The 20,422-nt window shown below is 37.3% G+C and overlaps 1 protein-coding gene across 3 annotated transcripts in view; it reads right to left on the bottom strand.

Annotated features, from left to right (window-relative positions):
* Positions 1–20,422, bottom strand: part of MGAT4A (alpha-1,3-mannosyl-glycoprotein 4-beta-N-acetylglucosaminyltransferase A) — a 73,533-nt gene that overhangs the window by 32,257 nt on the left and 20,854 nt on the right. For all 3 annotated transcript variants that reach the window (XR_004747645.1, XM_035315649.1, XM_035315641.1), the window contains exons 3-5: positions 13,544–13,711; positions 10,809–10,949; positions 8,869–9,002 (exon numbers count right to left, since the gene is read on the bottom strand). Coding sequence is in view for 2 of the 3 variants with exons in the window: in XM_035315649.1 (XP_035171540.1) it covers positions 8,869–9,002; positions 10,809–10,949; positions 13,544–13,711 (443 nt within the window). In the remaining variant the exon portion in view is untranslated. The remainder of the gene's footprint in view (positions 1–8,868; positions 9,003–10,808; positions 10,950–13,543; positions 13,712–20,422) is intronic.

Raw genomic sequence — 20,422 nt, forward strand, 5'->3', positions numbered from 1 at the left:
CCTTCCACATCAGAACCTCCAGAGGCAACCACCTCTCCTCAGTACCCAGCCTAACGCTAACTGGGATCTTTGCCAACACCCTTCAGCTGTGGACAGGTGCCAGGACGGTGGCACTCGGAAGCTATTTCACACAACCTGATGAAATAAATATGAGAGTGTCCAATTAATTTGATCAATCTGCTGCAATACCCAAGGGAAGAGTTAACTACAGAGAAGACTTCATAGTCCAGTAATGGCAGGATGTCTGGAATAGTCAGAGAATTGCTCTAGCCTAAGGATCTTCCAAGCACTATCAATAAATTCAGCCAGTAACCGAAGAGTGATGGAAAAATCTATTATTGACCAAGATCTATTCCCCATTTTTGAGGAAGAAGGCATTTACTGCCTGGTAAAATAAGACCTTTGGTCCTCTTTATCGACCTACAGGACATGAGACTGCTGAAAACAAGTATGAACAACAGATAATATAAAGGAGACCTTGTCTTCTCCAAGAACCTTGGAGAGGACAAGACAAATCCCGATTAATCAAAATGAAATAATCCATGAAAGAAAGTGTAACTGTTCTTCAGGCTTCTGTTGAAGATCATCTGGTAGATACCAGTTTGACCTTGGAACAGCTGTGAAGAACCTGGCTCATGGTATCAGTGCTATTTGTATCTATTGAAAGGAAATGTCACCGGTGATCCCAATCAAAGCAGCACAACCTGTAAGAAAACAACAATGAATGCTTTTGTCTACTAAATCAGAAGGTGTTAATATTCCTTCATAAAACTGTTAAGGTTGAAGATGAAATAATCCTTGGGAGTGCAGAACCTGAGAAAAAGAAGCAAAGATTAACATTTAAAGAACTAATCCCCTTAAAGATTAAATGCCAAATTGTGGTAGTCCACAGCCAAAGAGTTAACACCGCCAGCCAAAAAGATGCATCTTATCAATGAATCCCAGAGCTTCAAAAACAAGTTTGTCTTGTTAAGTAGATCTCTGGGGAGTAATGAAAGGTGTAAACAGGAGTGGTTATTTCAATATCAGCAGTGCAAATCTTTCCTGCCCATTCTTTCTTCCTAGTCATAAGAAATTATTGATCTCTGAGAACATGTGGCATGAGACATCCTTCTTTTTTCATTCATACTAGATCAAGACCAAAGATTCACCCAGCTCAGCATCTTGCTTCCAGCAGCAACAGCCAAAAATGGCTTCAAAGAAAAGAGTACAAACAGGACAAGCACACACAGTACTTCCTCCTGCTACCATCCATGCTCTGCCTGCCTTCAGTTCAGGTCACTTCCTGAGCCAGATGTGATTTTGTATACTTAATATTCCACGGTAGACCCCTTTTCCATGTACCTCACCAGTATCCCCTTGAGCCTACCTAAAATTTCAGCTGAATAAAAAGATTTTAGCTTATGAAATCTACGGTGTTTCATAAGTCTGAGCTGGTAACACCTACTGCTTAACTCATATATCAGCTATTTTGATGACAGACACACACAGTGCTTTAATGAATCTCTAAAAGAAAACCTGGAGTCCACTGTGGAAAACAAGTTTCAGAGAGTCAGTGTCTTTCTCAAATTTCCTGTTTTTATAAGATGCTGCTCTACAATTGCTTAAAGTACCTTCTCTACTTTATGTGAGGCCATATTTCAAATTTGCAATTATTCTAAGGTTTGTCTGAACAAACATTGTTATTCATAACAAATGCACAAAGAACAAGAGCAGCAGTGAACAAAAGTCCAATATTTTTTTATTGATTTTAGGGGTGAGGATGCACATAGCAAAGCAGTAGAATATATTAGCTAGCAGACAAAACAAGAGGTTAGAATGCTCTCATTAATGGCTAACCAACTGTCAGAGAAAAAGATTTCTAGCTCTAAGAACCAACTATCTATTTAATACCTTCAAGCATACAGAAGGTGAACTGCTTCTCAAAATGTAAGGAAAACCATGGCAGTACGGAACAAAGGTCTATCTGCACCAAAAGTTTATGTGCTATCTTAGCCAGTAGTAGATGTTCAGAAAAAGAAAAAAAAAGTAACAAACAGGGTATGTACAGAACAAATCTTCCTTCCTTACATATACCTCCCAGTTCTCAGTAATTAACAATTTATAATTGCTAGGCCAGAGTGGCATCCATATCATTAGATTCAGTAACTCCTCCTGTGTCTGTTCTCTGTGAATTTGCGTAATGCCTTCCAGAACCTATTTACTCACTTGTATTTCACAATATCCAGTAGCAACAAGATTCACAATTTAGCTATGCACTCTGTGAAGAATGTTGTCTTCATTTCAGATTTTGCCTCTTAATTTCATTTAGAGGCATCCAGATTGCATCCGCACCACCACAGAGACAGTTCAAATCCACATATATAAAATCTCAACAAGCAGAGTGAGTCCAAACAGGACTGGAACTTGGTTGATGCACAGGCAGAGTAAGAGCACAGGTGTTTTGCATCAAACCACAGAATGAACATGGTAAAGCTAGAAGAAGCAAAAATATTGAAGTGAATTTCAGGCAACTACATTCCATTGTAAAGCATGGGATTCCTGTCACATTTTATTTTCTGTCCCACTCTTCCTGAAAAAGCTTCTCTACTCTTACAAGAGACATTACTTAAAATTTAAGTTTTCCATAGCTTGCCACTGAACACCAGTCTTATCCCAGTTGCCATGACATTCCCACCACAAGTGAGCAGAACTGCTAAATACTGGACTTTGGCAAAATAAAGTGCTGCAAAATAGCAGCTGCTATACAAGATTAAACTGTATGCATCAACATTGACACAAAAAAGCAGGTAAAACATGATGGAATACTATGATACCATGTACAAGCAATTGAGCGCTGCAATTGAGCAACCTGATCTAGTAGAAGATGTCCCTGCCTACGGAAGGAGGGTTGGAACTAGCTGGAACTAAAGGTCCCTTCCAACTCAAACCATTCTGCGATTCTGTGATTTTCTTGTTCTGGAAGCTTGGCTTACCAAGCTTAACTTTTTTAATAAACTGTAATTTTCAAGATGCACATTGAAATACTCTGCAAAATGCACACACAGGTTTACTGCAGTTGACTCTGCTTTGACCAGGGGGTTTGGACTAGACGATCCCCAGAGGTCCCTTCCAACCTTGGTGAGTCTGTTGGATCTTGCCTCAGCAGACCAAACATCTGTTCGGATTAAATTTCTATTTCAGTCGTCATTAAGAGTTGGTTTAGGAAGAGAACTGCAAATAGACTAAAGATGGCACTAAAACTATCAAAATATTATAAATTCGAGAAGGGAAGCTGCAGGGAAAGCAGTGAAGAATTCAGACATCAACTGTACAGTACCTTCTGAACAGTGTGGTTTATCTAGTCTGTCAGATTGTCCAGATCTTAATTCTCAAATGATTAGCTACTATAAATCAGTCCTAACTTATTCAACAATCCCCCTATCCCCCCCCCCTCAAAAAAAGTAACTTAATTGCTTATGCATTTCAACAATTTTATCTGATCTTTCACCATCCTTATAGAATAGGGGTGGAATATTTTTACAACGCATTTTAAATAACAAGCAATGCAAAACTGAACAGCCTTCAGAAAAGGCAAAGTAAACCTGTGTTTGACTTGAAATGGTGAAAGCACATATGAACATGATTACCTATATACAAGACCTTAAAATTCACCTAGAAAAAAAATCATCCACTAAAATAGCATTTAGATATATTTTTGAAGATTTATGCAGTGAAAAAGCTGTAAGGAATAAAAGTGCAGCAATGGTTTCCAGTGGTTTCAACGGTGTAACGATATAAACAAAGCCTGTGGATAAAGGTAACAGTATCTGTTAAAGTTCAACCAATACAGCTGAAAAAAGATTATTTCAGGAATAGTTTCTGCTTTCAGATCTGAAGCACTTGACTTGAAGTTTCAAGTTAAACACAGGAATAAGGAGAACAACCTACAAAGAAAAAAAAAAGTCTAATGGACAGGGTTTCACAATGCAAAGCCTTTCACAGCAACATCAGGAGTACAAGTTTATTCTTCTGTCACTCCATTTGTCCCTACCCTCGTATCCTGCATGCCACCTCCTCAGTCATGAAGGCAGAAGTCCCTAGGTGTTGTGCTGTGAACCACAGCACCACACTACAGAACTATTTTAGATTTTAAGAAGGCCAGCCAGAACAAAAAGTCAAGGGACAACTCAAAACAGTACATTTAGGTGGAAATCACGTTAACATCATATAGCTTTCAACTAACTTTGTAGTATATTACAGACAAAGCCTTTTTTGTAGAGTCTGAAAGAAAGCAGAACATGTGGCCTGAAAACCTGGGGAAATTTTTTCATGTCCTTGGGCAAGCCTGTAAATCATTGAAAAGGTCTAGAAGGTCTATTTTTTCCAGTTAAACATAGGTAGCAGTTGTGTACAATCAAAAGCACACTTCAATGAACTGTGTCGTTTACTTAGAGGACAGAAGGAATTTGTCCTTATTGTCTTTAGGCCAAGGCAGACCATGGTAGTAAAATTTGAGAATATTGTCCAAAATTTGCTTGTTAATACAGTGTCAATTCAGTCAATCATCTAGGTACAAAGTCACCTACTACAAGGCTTCTGAAATAAGATTATTACTGCTACTTTTCATCTCACAAATAGATGCTCTAGATGCTACTGGTGAGAATAGATACAACTATTAACAGTGATGTTCCATTATGAGAAACATCTGATAGTTACTGTGGGTCTAGAACATCTCAAAAAGTATCTTGTAGATAAAGAGAAGCATTTCAGTCATTCAAATCTAGAGGTTGAGAAAAAAAAAAAAAAAAAACAACGCAATTTCATCTTTCTGTTGAGACACTGAATTTGTCTCAGGTCCATGACAGGTTTCAAACTCCTGTCAAAAATCTTCTCCAAGATCTGAGAAAGATTATAACCAATATAATCTCATATAAAACTTTGCTAGCCAGTACCATGAAAAGTGGAATGTAAAATCCTGTGATGGTGCCCAGTATCAACAGTCCATATTCTCCAGATGCAAAGAAGCTGAAAATAAAACAGCAGTTTAAATAGGTATCTCAACTTCTAACTGGTATGCCAAGCTGCCCTCTAGTTACAAGAGCTAACATTATAACTAGAAACTGTGGTCATCTTGATTGGTTTTGAATCCAAACCAAAGGTTACCACCTGTACAGGCCCTTAAAATTACATGGTGATGATTATATTATTTAGATAAAACAACCTTGTTTAGCTTTAGTTTATTTATTTAATATATACACACACATACATATACATACATGCATGTGTTTATGCTAGGGTTACACGTGAAACAACAGTATAAGATCTGATAACCAATGTGTGAGAAAGCGTAGCACATGGACTGGTGCTCCAAGAGCAAATGGCTGGACAATTACTGCCCAATCAGATGTAATCAGTAGTATGTAATATTAGCAAAATACTTTTGCATAGCTCTAAGTGTCTTCTGATTCTTTCTGAAATGATTTGCCTTTTTGATATTCTTGGTCAAATCAAGGACTTACGGTCTTTCCAATATACATTGATTACTGTTTGTACAAAAGACTGTGCTAAGCACAGTCACTGATTAATGAAGTGGACAGACAATAATTTGTGATATATTTAGAACAAGTCTAAGATGCACTTTCTTCATGGTAAATGAGATCTCATATGAAAAAATATCTTGTTTAGATACCAGAAAAATATTTTAATTTCTCTCATACATATTTATGTCTGTTGTTCCACTATTATGTAAAGTATTTCAAAACCTTGTTTCCCTTCTTATTTGCAGTCCCCATGAAAAAATAATAGTAATAAAAAACTGGACAGTCATTTTAAAGTGGAATGCACAGTTCCTTAAACCCAGAGCCTATAGTTTCTTCAGAAAGAAGGTTTTCATACAAACCAGGTTGGTGAGAGATGAATTGTTTGTTTCAAATTGTCTGATGAGCATCTGAGCTAACTACAAAGTCAAGGGGAATAACAAGATTTTAAGTATAGACATATAATGATTCATGCCTATTTATTAGTCATCCTAATTAATCCCTGCAAATTATTCTGCAATAAAATTATTTTAACAAATTGGAGAACACAGACATATGTCAGTTACGGGGACAATTGCACAGTTTACTGTCAAGCAATTCTAGTAATTATTTAAATTGGTGATTAGGTATCACATCAACCAAGATATTTTAGAATTCTTTGAACTTTCAGTATGGAAATTTACTGTGTATAATCACATTTCTGAGAAATATCCATACAGTAAATGAATGTGCAGATCTCTTTATTTAGCAACCATAACGCACCTATATTTACTAGCTTATCTGTTTACACTGTTCATGCTGTTTGCAGAAGGCCATTAGCTGTAATTTTCAACTTGTGTTCCAGAAAAGTCAAATTTGTAAGACAGAAGTGAGATAGAACTGCTAAAAGATAAAAATTAATCATTAAAGAAGTTTTAGGGTGCTTAGCGCAAAGGAACTATCAGTTATGACTGTCTCCCAGCAATGCTTATTAAACACTGTCAGTTCGATTTCTTAGTTTGAGTCAGCAAGAAAATACTCGTGTAATCCTTCCAAAATACCACTTTTCATATAGTTCTCTTGTAAAAACAAATTTGTAATTATTGCTTTTGTTGGTGGTGGTGGTGGTACAAGCTATATAGAAAGCACAAATAGTAGTTTTAAATTTATTAGTAAAATTACCTAACCTCATACTATGACCATTTCTTGCTGTACTTGAGCTGCACAAATGTTCAGCAGAGGCCATACCATTTTTTTCAGAATCTTTTGCCATCATCTTTAATACAGGCATAGTTGATCAAAGTTGTAATGTATTTTTAAAGAGACTTCATTAATGCACACTTTAATGCTAGCAACAGTCTAACACATTTTAGGCGAGGAAACCCCACAGTCAAAGCCCTTAAGAGTAAAAGCCCTTCCTTTTGTTTAAGAACTAACAGAAGTCCATGAGGGGAATAGATTTTCCTTCAAGTAGCCAAAGAAAACACTTATTAAACCTACACAATCCATCTTGCAAAAGGAAGCTGAAAAATACAGTATAACCCAGAGAAAAACACAGCACAGTTCAGGATAATGAACTTACTGTATCATAGTATTCCCTGAAAGAGTTTCCTGTAGCAATTACAGAACGAACTATAAGATATTGAACTTAAGGAAATATAAAGCATGGTAAAAGGAATAGTAAAGCAGGGGAGACAAAATCAGATGGAGAAATTAGATGGAAAAAGAAATGCAAAGCTAGGGAAAGGTTATAATGGGACAAGAATCCAAACTTAGGCTCTTCGTATTTTCCCAAACATTCATGGCTTGCTGTGCCCATAGCAGACGTGGGAGTAAGTACATCATGCTCCCCTCGAACAGCCATATCCAAAAGATACAGAGGGTCCCACTCTAGAGTAAAACACATAAGTGTCCTCATTCAGAGATGCAATAGCTCCTATTTTAAAAGGCTGAGTTTCCTCAAGGTCCATTTTGGAGCATCATTCCCAAGCCAAAAGAAAATTTCACAACACCTTTGTGCTTTGTCAAAGGACAAAAATTATTGAACTATGGAAAACTCAAGCATACCTACATGGTTTGTGTAAGGTTACAAGGGAAACCTGTGCATTTGGGGATGGGGTGTGGATTCTCTTCACTCCTACTCTAAGATTTGTAGAAGACTGAGAATCCGATGATAACAGTCTTCACAGCTCAGACCTTAAGCAAAATAACATGAAACTTTGAAACCTTGAAAGTTTTAAACTTTGAAAAGAACCCATATTAAAAGGCAATAAAATTATTCCAGTCAGTACAGAGAAGGAAAGCCATTGCTCCAGTAATTCCTAAATGAATTCTGATCACTTGATATTCTCAACCAAGAGATGTTTTAAGAGCATTTTCTGCAGAAAAGCAGTACCTATTAGACTGATGGTTTTTGACTGACTCATTGTCAGAAAAAACAAACTAGAGTGATTTATATTAGCAGACTATAAGGGTCAGTATAAGGTACAGAAAAAGAGTTTATAAACTTCTGAAAGAACAATTTAAAATCTGTTGTTAATAGAACTAGATGTATTAGCATGCTGTTTTCTCACTTAATCATCACTGAAAGGACACTGGCTCACAAGATTAAAATGGTGTTCACAGTTAGATCTAGAGGACTCAAATTTTCCTCTGTGGGATTCACAAAACCCTGATTGAACAGAGCACTACATGGTTAAATGGCTGAAGGTCAAACGCATATAAAAAAATTGCCCCATTCCATGTCAGACTCTTAAGAAAAAATAAGTATACACAACTCTCAGCAGCCAACAAAATTACGTCTGAAAGCAGTCTATCATTTTCCTTAAGCTTTCGGCTAAATCAAGAGTCAAACTGACCAAACAGTCCAACTGAAAACTGTTTGAATTAGTGCATCTAAAAGGTCTGGACTTTCAGTGTCCAGGAAGTCCAAAAAATAAAATCAGTAACAATCGGTACCTAACTTCCCCGACTGCAGCACCAACCCAAGGAATAACTAAAAAGGAGCATGAAGAAAAGGTGAAAGAAAACTCCCTACCATACCATAGACCCTTAGCCACTATGCTGATATTGAACAAATAAGATAATTAGGACATCTCAATGTTCTGATGTACAACATCAGAAGACATGCAAAATAAGCAGTCCACTGAATCTGTGCCCACTTCATAAACAGAAAAGGCTGGGCTGTTCACAATTGTTTATCTCAGAGAAACAAGACTTCTCCTTCCATGTAAAGGAGATGGAGGCACAGACACAGACAGCCATCTGTCTACATCACAAAGAAAAATGAGATCCTCCTCAATTCCTGAAAGGTATAGTACTTGTGATTAAAGGCAGGTTAGAAAGCATATAAAAATATTAATGTGATTACCTCTCCTATAAAGACCACCATAACACAATCCAGTTTTTCTTCGGGGGACAGCTTATCAATAAGGGAGTGGAGAGTTTCTGTAAGGTAAGACTTGACTTTTCTTTTCACTGTAGGTATTCCCATTACAATGGAAACTGAAATAAAACAAAACAGAAATGTACTCTCAGTAATTTCATACACAGGAATTAAAAAGAAAAAAAAAGCTTGTCTCATAGTAAAGCATTACTTAAGAAACGCAAAGAGTTAAACGATTGAAATAGCAGTAATTTAAAATAGTTTAAAAATATAACATCCATCAACAGGAACACGATTAACATAATCACCACCAATGCTCAGAGCAAACAACGCAAATAAAAAAAAAATGTAATCCTAGACATGCCAGGCTATTGCAGAGGTAATAATCAACAACCATGATATTAATCAGGTAAGGCTGTACCACGACTCACAGAATGATTAACCTCCCTAACCTAGTTTTATTTTCAAGCTGGCATAATCATTCTTCACAACTCAAGTATTTATTTTTAACTCATCAGAAGTCTTTTAAAATTGTACTGGTGAAAAACTCTTACTTCCCTTGCATGAGATTTTGGTTCTTCCAGAAAAACAAGCTCACGTCATCAGGATAGCCCAAGACTCAAACCTCTCATCCCTGTTAAAAGTACCTCAGATGCAAAGCACTTTGGCCCATACTACAATGCTTTGGCCATTCAACTCCTAAGTTCCTTAAATTTCACCATAGTCTTCTTTCTTCCTCACCCCACTCTGCACACAGGGCTGGCAACCTGCTATGAACGCAGCATGTAACAGCAGGAACAAGATAAAAGGATAGACCAGACCTCACAAAGTCAGTCAGTGCTCTGAGCCATCTATGTAAAATGATTTACCAGATCATAAATCTATAAAATCAAACAACGATTAAAAATTTTGTTTATCCTTACTTACAGCACCTGGTTCACCTAGCAACTATACATTAGTGAGTTCTGATTTTTTTAAAACAAACACTCAAAAAGCATCATGATCAGGAAAGGAGAAGATAGGAAAATAAATTAAACTCAATTTTCTCTCTCTTTTTAATTAAATAAGCCCAACTCCAGTTTCTGTTTTCTAACTTCAAAATTCTGTCACATATTCCCAGTGGAATATAATACAGGCTTCACTTAAAACAATAAAGGAATATGAACATTTGCCTTCCTGATTAACAACTTTGAAACAAATGGTGTTTATAGCCAGAAAAATAACCTCATAGCTTGAGCCCACACAGAGGCAAGCCTGTGGATTCACTGGTGGGGCCTTCGTGCTTGGAAACACATACATACGCTTTGAGGTACACCAGCTTGGTTTGGCTTCAGCCTAATTATTTTCTAGAGCTGTAAGAGTGGGATTCAGTGGAGCTATCCTAATGACCAAAGTTCAGAATTTGGGAGGATTAAAAAGAAAAGGGGATCAACAGTATTGCAGCACATTTATTTCTTCCCCTCCAACCAATGTCCGTATTTTACTGATGCAATTCTATCTGATTATTTTAGTGTGTCCAACTCTAAATTATACTTTAATTCATGACCAACTCTAAAATAATTATACCTATGCAGGGTTGCCACACAAATCTGAAAAAGCCCAAGGGGTATGTCCATTAGGAGTTCAGAAACTGTAACACTGCTGTGCTTTGTTCTCTTTTACTTACTTACAAAAATTCATCCAAACTAAACGCTTCTTAATGCGGAGCTTAACATGGGGAGGGGTGTGACCAAGATTATGCAGAAAAGAACAAAGCTGAAGCCAAACTCCTTTCATCCTGGATTCAGTGTGAATTCCGAGAGATATCAATATCACACAAGTTAAATGAGATGTCCTTGATCTACTAAGCAATGCAGTATGTTGTATTACAAGAAGTAGAAATTCCTCCAGACATAAAACATAAAACAAACATTGTATCAGCTTACCTCCTGTCCTTCCAAGGCCAACCTGCACAGAAGGTTGAAGGCTTCCTTCATTTTTCAACAAATGAGGCAAATGGTAATATATATTTGGCACTTGAAGAGATTTTTTACTTGTTAGTTCTTTTAACAATTTCAGTGTCTCATCTGCAAACACACATGAAATCAGTCATGCAGAAAAACAAACAATAAAATGTTTTATGCAATGGTAAATCATATAAGATTCAGTTTGATCTTAACTGAAAAAAAAGGAAGAAATGATCCATTTTACTGAGACATTGTATCTTGTGTACAAAGGAAATCTTTTCTCATTTTAAATTTTAAAGTAAACAATGGTCAAGATTAGTTTCCTCCAGATACAGTTAATACTCACTTGATCACACAAGACTTACAGTGTCTAATCACAAAAGTAAAGAATGCTCCATTTATTTAGTGTTTTTTTGGTTGGTTGGTTGTTGTTTTTTTCCTCTCCAGTAGATCAAAATGGCAAGTTTGTTTACCTAGATTATTTTTACATACACCTATAGAGTCATCACTATGTAGTAATGCTACTGCAAATAATACATTTTTCAAAACTATAAATCCATATTGGATAGACTGTACATACAGATACAAAATTAATATTAAATATATAACCAAGATTTGGAGTATATTAAATATATAATCAAGATTTGGAGTATTTCTGCAATAAAGCATACACTAATGTGAATTTAATTTATTCCACTAGATTATTTAAAATATTATTTGCTTTCTCTAGAGAATCCTCTCAGGATACCCGGTTGATTCTCATAAAGTTGCAAATAACAGTTCCTTATGTGTTAATTTTCTTTTACCAAGTGTGAAAACAGTTCTCATTTCAAGCAAGCAATATGGTAGCACATGGGCCTTTAAAAACTTAATATTGTAAGGTTCATAAGTTAAGTGAGAAACTGGACTCGAGGTTTCCAAGAAAATCTGAGTTGTACAGAAGTGCCTAAAGTAATTCCATAAATGTCACTCCTCTCAGATTCTGAGCATAACTACAATAAAAACAGAAGGGTTGCCTGCTCACTGTCTTTTGGTTTGCTAGGAAGATTTGTTTGTTTGGGTTGTGGTGTTTGTTTGTTTTTTGGGGGGAGGCAATGAACAGGTCATAGCACTTTCCGATCTTGAAAACTGTTTTGAAAATAGATGCTGTAAGTAGAGACGCTAATTTTGATAGATTCCAATACAAGTTTTCAATTTTTTTTTTGCTAACATTTCCTTTAGTTTCAACTGAAAAAAATGGGCCTAAAAGTCCCTCAAAATATGACCCTCTTTGTATGAATGAATAATGATTTACATAAAACAATCCAGAATTCTTCCAGATTCAAGGACAGCAAATAGCACAATGTATTATGTATACTTAAGTATATTAAACTTAGTAAAATCTATCTAATCCTAAATTGTGAGGACAAAGCTCAGGAATTCAGACTTCAGCTGACTCCCAGTCACAGCTCCACATGGAAAAAAAAAAAGGATGCTCCACAGGAAGTTGGGATCCAGAGATGTAAAACGTTAAAAATGTGAATCAGTAACTTCAACTGCATCAGAAGAGAATAATTCTCTATGACTACCATGCATATAAGCAAGCTAACTCACTTTGCATGTGGTAATACCACATTGTAAATCCAATTGTAAATCCAGTATCAAATTTACACAACTTCCTCTATAGTTGTTTACTTTAGCAGAAAGATACACACAGAAGAGGAAGACAAGAATCACGGATTATGTCAAATGTAACCTTTACACATAGCATTCCTGGAGATCCAGGGAACTACACAGTTCAGGCTGGACAGGCCATTAGTATCTGAGCAATTCTTATTAATATCAGGACAATATTAATCTCAGCACTAAGGGCCTACAATTATAATCCTCAATTATTTTTTTTTTAATATAAAAGATGGTAAGCCATTGCACAAATGCAACTAGACAACAGATTTTAAAACTTCTATCCAACTTCTGGATTTGCAAAAATCTTTGTTTTTCTTATCCTCACTAGGCAAAACAGTGACATTTCTGCAAATGACCAAATCAGACTTCTAGCAGAAAAGTTTATATTTATTTGTTATTCACTGTTCATCTAGAAAAATTAGAGCAACTAAAGCAATTAGAGCAAGATTTTAAAGGTAACTTTAATAATTTCATGAGTAGTATGAAGGCATTCTCTAACATTGCCAAACACAGCTGTTAGTAAACTTGAGCATCAGCCTCAGAAATGGATAAAAAAAAATACAGAAGACTTTAAAAATTTAATACTTAATGACTTAATTAAAAAGGTCATTACATTTTACAAATCACAACCAATACTTTATAGGTTGCCTACAAGCTTTTTAATCATCCATCTGATTTTTAAACATATTTTAGTTCATTCAAGTTCATCCTTCTCATAAAGACTGTTTGCTCACTTTTCCCTTCAAGCTCTATTTGAAAAGTGAGTTAAGTTTTGTCCAAGTATGCTAAATAAACAACCAGAAGTTCCAAACTGAGCATGGAATCAGTATTCATTCTCTAAAGTCATAAGAATGAAGAGTGGGTGGCTCGTTAAGAATAGAAATTGGAAAAAGAAAACCAGCCACCAGATACAACATATTACATAGATTTGTTATTTGCACCACTGAACAATTTCACTCAGATTTCTCAGTATTAATTTCTTATTCTACAGTAAGAGAGATATTCATAGTCCATAGTTATATAAAAAAAAAATCAATCACAGTATGTACCTGAAAAATTATTCAGTGCATTCTTGCTTCCATTTGTTTCTGCTACTGCACGCCTGAACTGCTCCAAGATAGCATTCAGCTCAGAAGAGCGTTGCAGAGTCCGATGCTCAGCTATACGAAGACGTTCCTTCAAAGCATGAAATTCCCGTTGATATGCAATTAGCTTTTCTACAGAGAAAAAAAAAAAAAAATGATGCTGGTTATTTCGGGCAACAAATGGCTACACAGAGCTCCAACAAGAGACAGAGACTGCTCAGCTATGTAGAACCTGAAATACAGCCAGCAAGGACACAGCCCAGCACAAATCCTCCCGAGCATTACACAACATACAGAGGGAAGAGTAACTGCACCAGGCAGGGATGCAAGGCAGGCACTTAGGGGATATGCTCCTCATCACCACAGCCACAGACAGGAGCAACCTTTAAGCTCCCGTTACCCAACACCACAAGACAATTCTGAGTCCCTTTTTAGGAACTGATGCCCTGTTTTTAAAACAAACCCTTTGTTTTAAAAAGCATGACAGGAGCAGTGCCTTAAAAAAAGTACAGGTCATGTCTCTTGAAAGCCCTCTCTGAATACGTTGTAAGAACGAGTGGAATGAATGCATGTCTTCTTGGAAAGAAGACCAAAATGGAGAAGGAAACACCACAGCTCATTTGTTCACATCTTGTCTATGCTCTTATTGCCCAAAATAAGCATCTCTGTTCGGTGCATCTTTCCTTCATCCCACTGATCATTCCTGAAATCTGCTTACCATCACTCTCCTTTAGCCAATTCACAGATATTGAACAGTGTATCTTAAGTGATTTTGTATCATCATCGATATTGCAACCACACAGTTGCCATCCATAGAGATATTGTTTTGGTTTCTCACCTATTGCAGGGGTAAAAAAGCAGAAGTTTTGCAAGCAATTTGCATCTCTTCCTGTTGCTGCATTACAGCAATACATGGAATAATGAAGGAATTATGGTTTTCCCTTGTTAATAATGCTGCATTTCCTCCAACTTCTTTCAATTCACATATTTCTTCTTTTGTAGTTGGGATGTACTGTTCTGATTATATTTTGAAAACATAATTAGCTAAAATGCCCTGTGATTAGAGGAAAGAAAAATAAAAATATAGTTCACTACCTCTCGAAAACACTTCCTTTGCCAGCCTTGTTTTCCTTTTCTCATTAAAACCAAATGGTTATTGCTTTTGTGCCAACAAACCCAGAACACAGCTATGCTGTCACACAATGCTATGCTAAGCACACTACACACTGACAAGTGAATCCAGACTGGTGCTTGAAACTGGACTTGTTGCTTTAGTCAGCAGGACTGAGATGGCCAGGAAAGTTTTCTGGAATTTCTGGCAAGAAGGGCATTCTTACTTGCCAATGATAACCCAAAGAAATCAAAGATTGCTTGGAGACATGTCTACAAGTTACAGTAAGGTTACAAAGCTTCTCTGCCCCGTTCCCCGTGGGGTCCCTCCCACGGGATGCCGTCCTTCCTGAACTGAGCCTGCGGGGGCTGCCCACAGGCAGCAGCTCTTCAAGCACTGCTCCCACACGGCTCCGTACCACGGGGTCCATCCCCCAGGAGCAAACTGCTCCAGCACGGGTCCCCCATGGGCAGCAGCTCCCCCCAGACCCCCTGCTCCTGCGTGGGCTCCTCTCCACGGGCTGCAGCTCCGGCCCAGGGCCTGCTCCTGCGGGGGCTCTCCATGGGCCGCAGCCTCCTCCAGGCCACATCCACCTGCTCCACCGGGGGCTCCTCCACCCACGGGCTGCAGCGTGGAGATCTGCTCCGTGTGGGACCCATGGGCTGCAGGGGGACAGCCTGCTCCACCAGGGGCCTCTCCACAGCCCGCAGGGGAACTGCTGCTGCCTGCCTGGAGCACCTCCTGCCCTCCTGCTGCACTCACCTTGGGGGCTGCAGGGCTGCTTCTCTAACATGTTCTCAGTCCTCTCTCCCAGCTGCTGTTATGCAGCATTTTTTTCTCCCTTTCCTAACTCTGCTCTCCCAGAGGCCCACCTACTATCGCTCCCTGGCTCAGCTCTGGCCAGCAGCGGGTCCCTTTTGGAGCTGGCTGAAGCTGGCTCTGATCTGACATGGGGCAGCTGCTGAGCTCTGCTCACAAAGGCCACCCCTGCAGCCCCCCACTACCAAAACCTTGCCACGTAAACCCAATACACTGATATCCGCCCCCCCCACCCAAAAAAAATAAAAATATAAAAAGTAACAGGCGATGGCAGGTTATACAGATCCCTGACAATTTCTGCCTAAACAGGAAAAAACAGGTGAGCCACCAAAGCATGCCCAAGGTTTTATCAAGGGCTACCATAGCAGTGAATAGCCTCCAAAGCAGCCTGGCACATCAGTTCTCTCATCTTACCTTTCCTTATGGTACAAGATAGCAGACACACTTTAGCAGTAATGACCTTTCTACTTCTTCCAAAAGGCTAAACTCCTCTCTGGCAGAGTCTGTATTTCTCCAGGGAAAACAAAGAGGACCCTGTGGTTCAGAAGAGCACCTCAAGATGAATTCACGTCTTCCTTCCTTTACTTGAAAGAGGAAGTTTTGGCAGAGACCAGTGCTCTCCAGGCACTTACACCAAGGTAACGTGTCATGCTCAGCGCTCTGATGATTCTGGTGCTCCGAGGAGCAGCAGGGTCCAGGGGGAACAACTTATTTAGGAATATGTCGATCAGTGGAGAACTGCAATAGTTTCCTGCCACCTCCACCTAGCAAAATCCATATCGCACAATCAGTAGTAACACATGCTCAGCCAGTATGCAGAAATTAAGATCTTTCTACCTTCCCAATTCATGTGAGTAATAAGAATTGGAATTACAGGACCCTTGGAATTCCACAGCAACTAAAACTCTCAGTCCTAAAACCATGAGAAACTTAGAAGCCAAGTGAAAAGGCTGTTTTATCATGTGAAGGAATGAAAATCATAATTTTAAGAACTACCAGTAAAAATCCCATACTGAAAATGGGATACTTGCAAAGGAGACAGTCGTTATCACATCTTTAAATTATAATTAACATGTCAAAAATATTTTTTTTTAAAAAAGGTAAATAGATAATTTCTCTTTAAATAAATTAAAAATAATATAAATTGAAGTAAACTTTTATTTTCATAACTTATCACAGCAGTTTTTGAGTAAAGACCATTGAGATCGTAAGCTCCTAACTGTGGCACCATCAAATTGTTCCCAACAGAAGTATTAGCAAAGAGTTCAGTTCTGGGGCTCCCAATGAGCTGTACTGGTATTGCATTTATATTACTTCAGACCTCAAAAGTGAATTCCTTTAAGAAATACTAATTTATTGCTTCAAAGTAGACAACTTCTCACAACTTCTTCAACCAGACACACCTGGGTTAAGGAGGCTGCTCTAAAAGGCATGTAAACTCCTGAAATACATCCTTTAAAAACGTATTTCTGCTTTTGTTAGGTTACAATATTACTGAGCCAAGTAAAACCAGAAAATGCTAACAAGATGTATGTAATCATATTTTTAAGTCCACTAACCAATAAGAATTTTTCTGCTTATTTATGCAAAACGAAGTAAAATTCATTCTTTGTAAGAACTGAGGTAATACGAAACATTGACATCTCTAATACTAGTAAAGATGTGTTGTTCTCTTTGTGTACTTGGAGATTAGTGTGTAAGTTGGTCTTTTAGTACTTGTTTTACAATATGATTCACTGTGATTTGAAATACAATGAATTAAATTTAAGTTTGTAACAGCACTTAGCAGTTTCTTTAAAAGACACACTTCCGGTACCACAGATCAACTGCTCAGATACCTAGGTAAGCAACAAAAAAAAACACAACCACACAACTGCAGCAACATCAAACTGAAAGGCACTTGTGAAGGAGAAAATACTTGGGATTTTACAGTACCACATTCGGTGGTGCCACCTCTCCCCAACACTGGAACAGTAAACGCCCCTTAAAGCAGCAAGAGTTTCTAAATACTCAAAAAAACTCTAAAAAATATATAAATAAATCAGATCCCACTCCTAAGTACTTAGGCATAAGCCTACAAAACTAACTTTAAGGTCTTATTTTTACTTAAATTTGGACTTAGCTCAAGTTTGGTACTTCTTTTTTTTCTTTCCCCTCTCTAAAATATGAACTCATTTGACAGCTTTTTTTCTTCACTTCTATTTACACGAACATTAGTAAAATCTTCTCATCAAAAAGTTTTGAGTTTGAGGTGAAGACACACGTTACTCTATTATGTAGAGTCTCTCTTGTATTTTAAACCTCACCTCTTTCCTCACAAGGAGGAGGGAATGGAAATTTGCAAATGACTGTACAAGTTTCTCCAGAAATTCAGGGCAGTCTTTCTGAAATGTTTATGCAAGCTGACTTATAAGTATTGTTTATATATATATATATATTAAAAAAAAAAAAGTCAATAGTGTAGCCAATATTGTCAAAAGACATTTGACCATTTAATATTTTATTCTTCAAAGGTTTCTCTAAAACTTAAAAAAAAAAAAGAATTGATTTTCTGTCAAGAAGAATCAAACCACTTTTTCCATTGCTGTTATGGTGAAAAGAAAAATCCTGAACCTAAAACCACAAAGGAAACAGTCACAGAGACCAGCGATTACCGTTCTTAAAAATATATTTGCGTTTCTACAATATTATAAATGACTTTTTTCTTCTAATGCTGAAACCTAGAATCATTTAACAAAACCGAGGAAGGAATTCAGACAGTAAGTTATTGGCCTTACATAGCTGATGGAAGAACCCCAGAACACATCTGATCTCTGACAAATAAAACAACCCTCTTTAACAGCAGTGGCAGCAAATGTAAAATGTTCAGTCTCCAATAGTTTGAGCATATAGTCATAATTTTTAGAATGTTATATTCTTTTACATTGAAATGAGAAGGTGATGCTTTTCCATACTTTGTTCTGGAAGCCAAAAAGACCAAATAAAAATAACTGGCCCTTACGCTTCAAACAGGAATACTCTTGTTAAGAAATTACTTGAGAACTGAAAGCCTTAATTCTTCATCATTTTCTTTTAAACTCTAGTACTTTCAGCAAAACCCCAGAAGCTAAAACTTAAATATTTTAGCTGGCTCGATGCTGTGCGTTTCTTGGAAAATTATCACTATTTCAACTCATTCTGTAGTTTGTTTTCTCAACTCTTTTTTTTCCCTTGTTGCAAGATGTTCTTCTAAATATGCTAACCTAGAATTCAGACAAGCTCACTCAAACGTTGATGAAATATTTTAAAATTTAAAAATGCAAATCAAACTGATTCTATGAACTGTGAAGGTTTGCAAGTTTCTGGCCAGAGATTGAATTGCAGTTCTCGTCCTACTCTTCCTTCTCTGGGTTATTTATGGTTCTCATATTAAACTACTGTGAAAAGTAATCATCCCCACAAGACAACATTACCCCAAGTAACAAACAATCGCTTCTCCTCTTTGCCACATTGTTGATTACATCACTTGATTTTTGCACCAAACATAGACAGCTCAGAAACCAAGTTTTAAACCAGATGCCAATTTTCTAAACTCAACATGGAATTTCTAAATATCTTATTATACATCTAGTTTCTTCATTTTGTTTTCTGTACTACACTTACAATCTGTTTGTGTGCTTCAACACATGATTTTTAAGAGCAAAGCGAGCTCTCCCTTTGGATTAAAAAAAATAGTATCAAAGTAAAGGAATGAGAAAATATCCTATACTTGGAATTTACAAAAGTATTTTGCTGATTATCTCAGCACAACTAAAATAGCATAAGAAGTATAAATTGTAGGTAAATTACCTTTACTGGCAGAATGCTCGGTGTATTGTAATTCTAAATAGAAAACAAACTGAGCCTCCTGAGATAGTGAAAATATCCCAGGAACACAACTTAAACAATTCAATGGATAATCAGCTTCAGTGCTCATAAAACCAGCAATAGTTCTTAGTTTTTTTTGTTTGTGTTAGTTTTCACATTAAAAAAAAACAAAACACATTTTTCTAAAAATGTTAGTGAGGGACTTACTTTGGAATTTACTTTGAGTACACTTTTAAACTGTCAGAGTGGAGTACGGGCACCTATAGCATCAGCAAAATTCTGCCATGTCTGCCTTTTTGTTTACCATAAACCACTGAAAAAGGAAACAGAGATGGGTCAGTATTGAAGAAAGAACCTATGCACCTAACCTTCAATCACAATGCACACTTGAAACCCATATATTAAAACCCATATATCCGTTAATATAAATCTTAAAACACTGAAAGTACCGTTGAATAGGATTCCTGGCCAAAACTCTGGTATTGTTAAAGCAACAGTCGCTGGAACATACCCAATTCGCTATTCAGAAGTCTGCAGAACTACTTGGATCCAACAGGCAGGTTGAGGATGAAATTTAGTATTTCTGAGAGCATGCAAGTACAAGACCAAAGCTGCACATATGCTGAAATGAGAATTCAGATTTTGTTCACATTTCTTTGGCAGTAGCAGAGGGTGTACAAAGAGAAGTACATATTTAGATGATGTGCATACACCACCTTTGTTAATGTTGCACTGGAGAAAGGAGATACAAGCACTATGAAAATCCAAGTTGTTTGGTGCCTCTGACAGCATCTCTTTCAAAAAAATGAGCAAAATATTGGACAAGGAGCCAGAAACTATCTAAAAATGGGAGCTTGCTTTCCTGACAATCTGCAAAGCTTTACTCCATCTAGCCTGCAATAGGCATAACTCTGATAGCCAGTGGCTCCAGCGAAAACCCTGCTGCTCTACAAGAACAAGACATCTATGACTGCATGTTGGTATACGACCTCTTCTTTTTGGGGTGGCAGTGGGACCAGGAAAGGGGAGACTGAGGAAAGCAGCATTGCATGAAGACCCTTACAACC

Source organism: Oxyura jamaicensis, chromosome 1 (assembly GCF_011077185.1).
Source record: "Oxyura jamaicensis isolate SHBP4307 breed ruddy duck chromosome 1, BPBGC_Ojam_1.0, whole genome shotgun sequence".
In the NCBI taxonomy this organism is placed as follows: Eukaryota; Metazoa; Chordata; class Aves; order Anseriformes; family Anatidae; genus Oxyura; species Oxyura jamaicensis.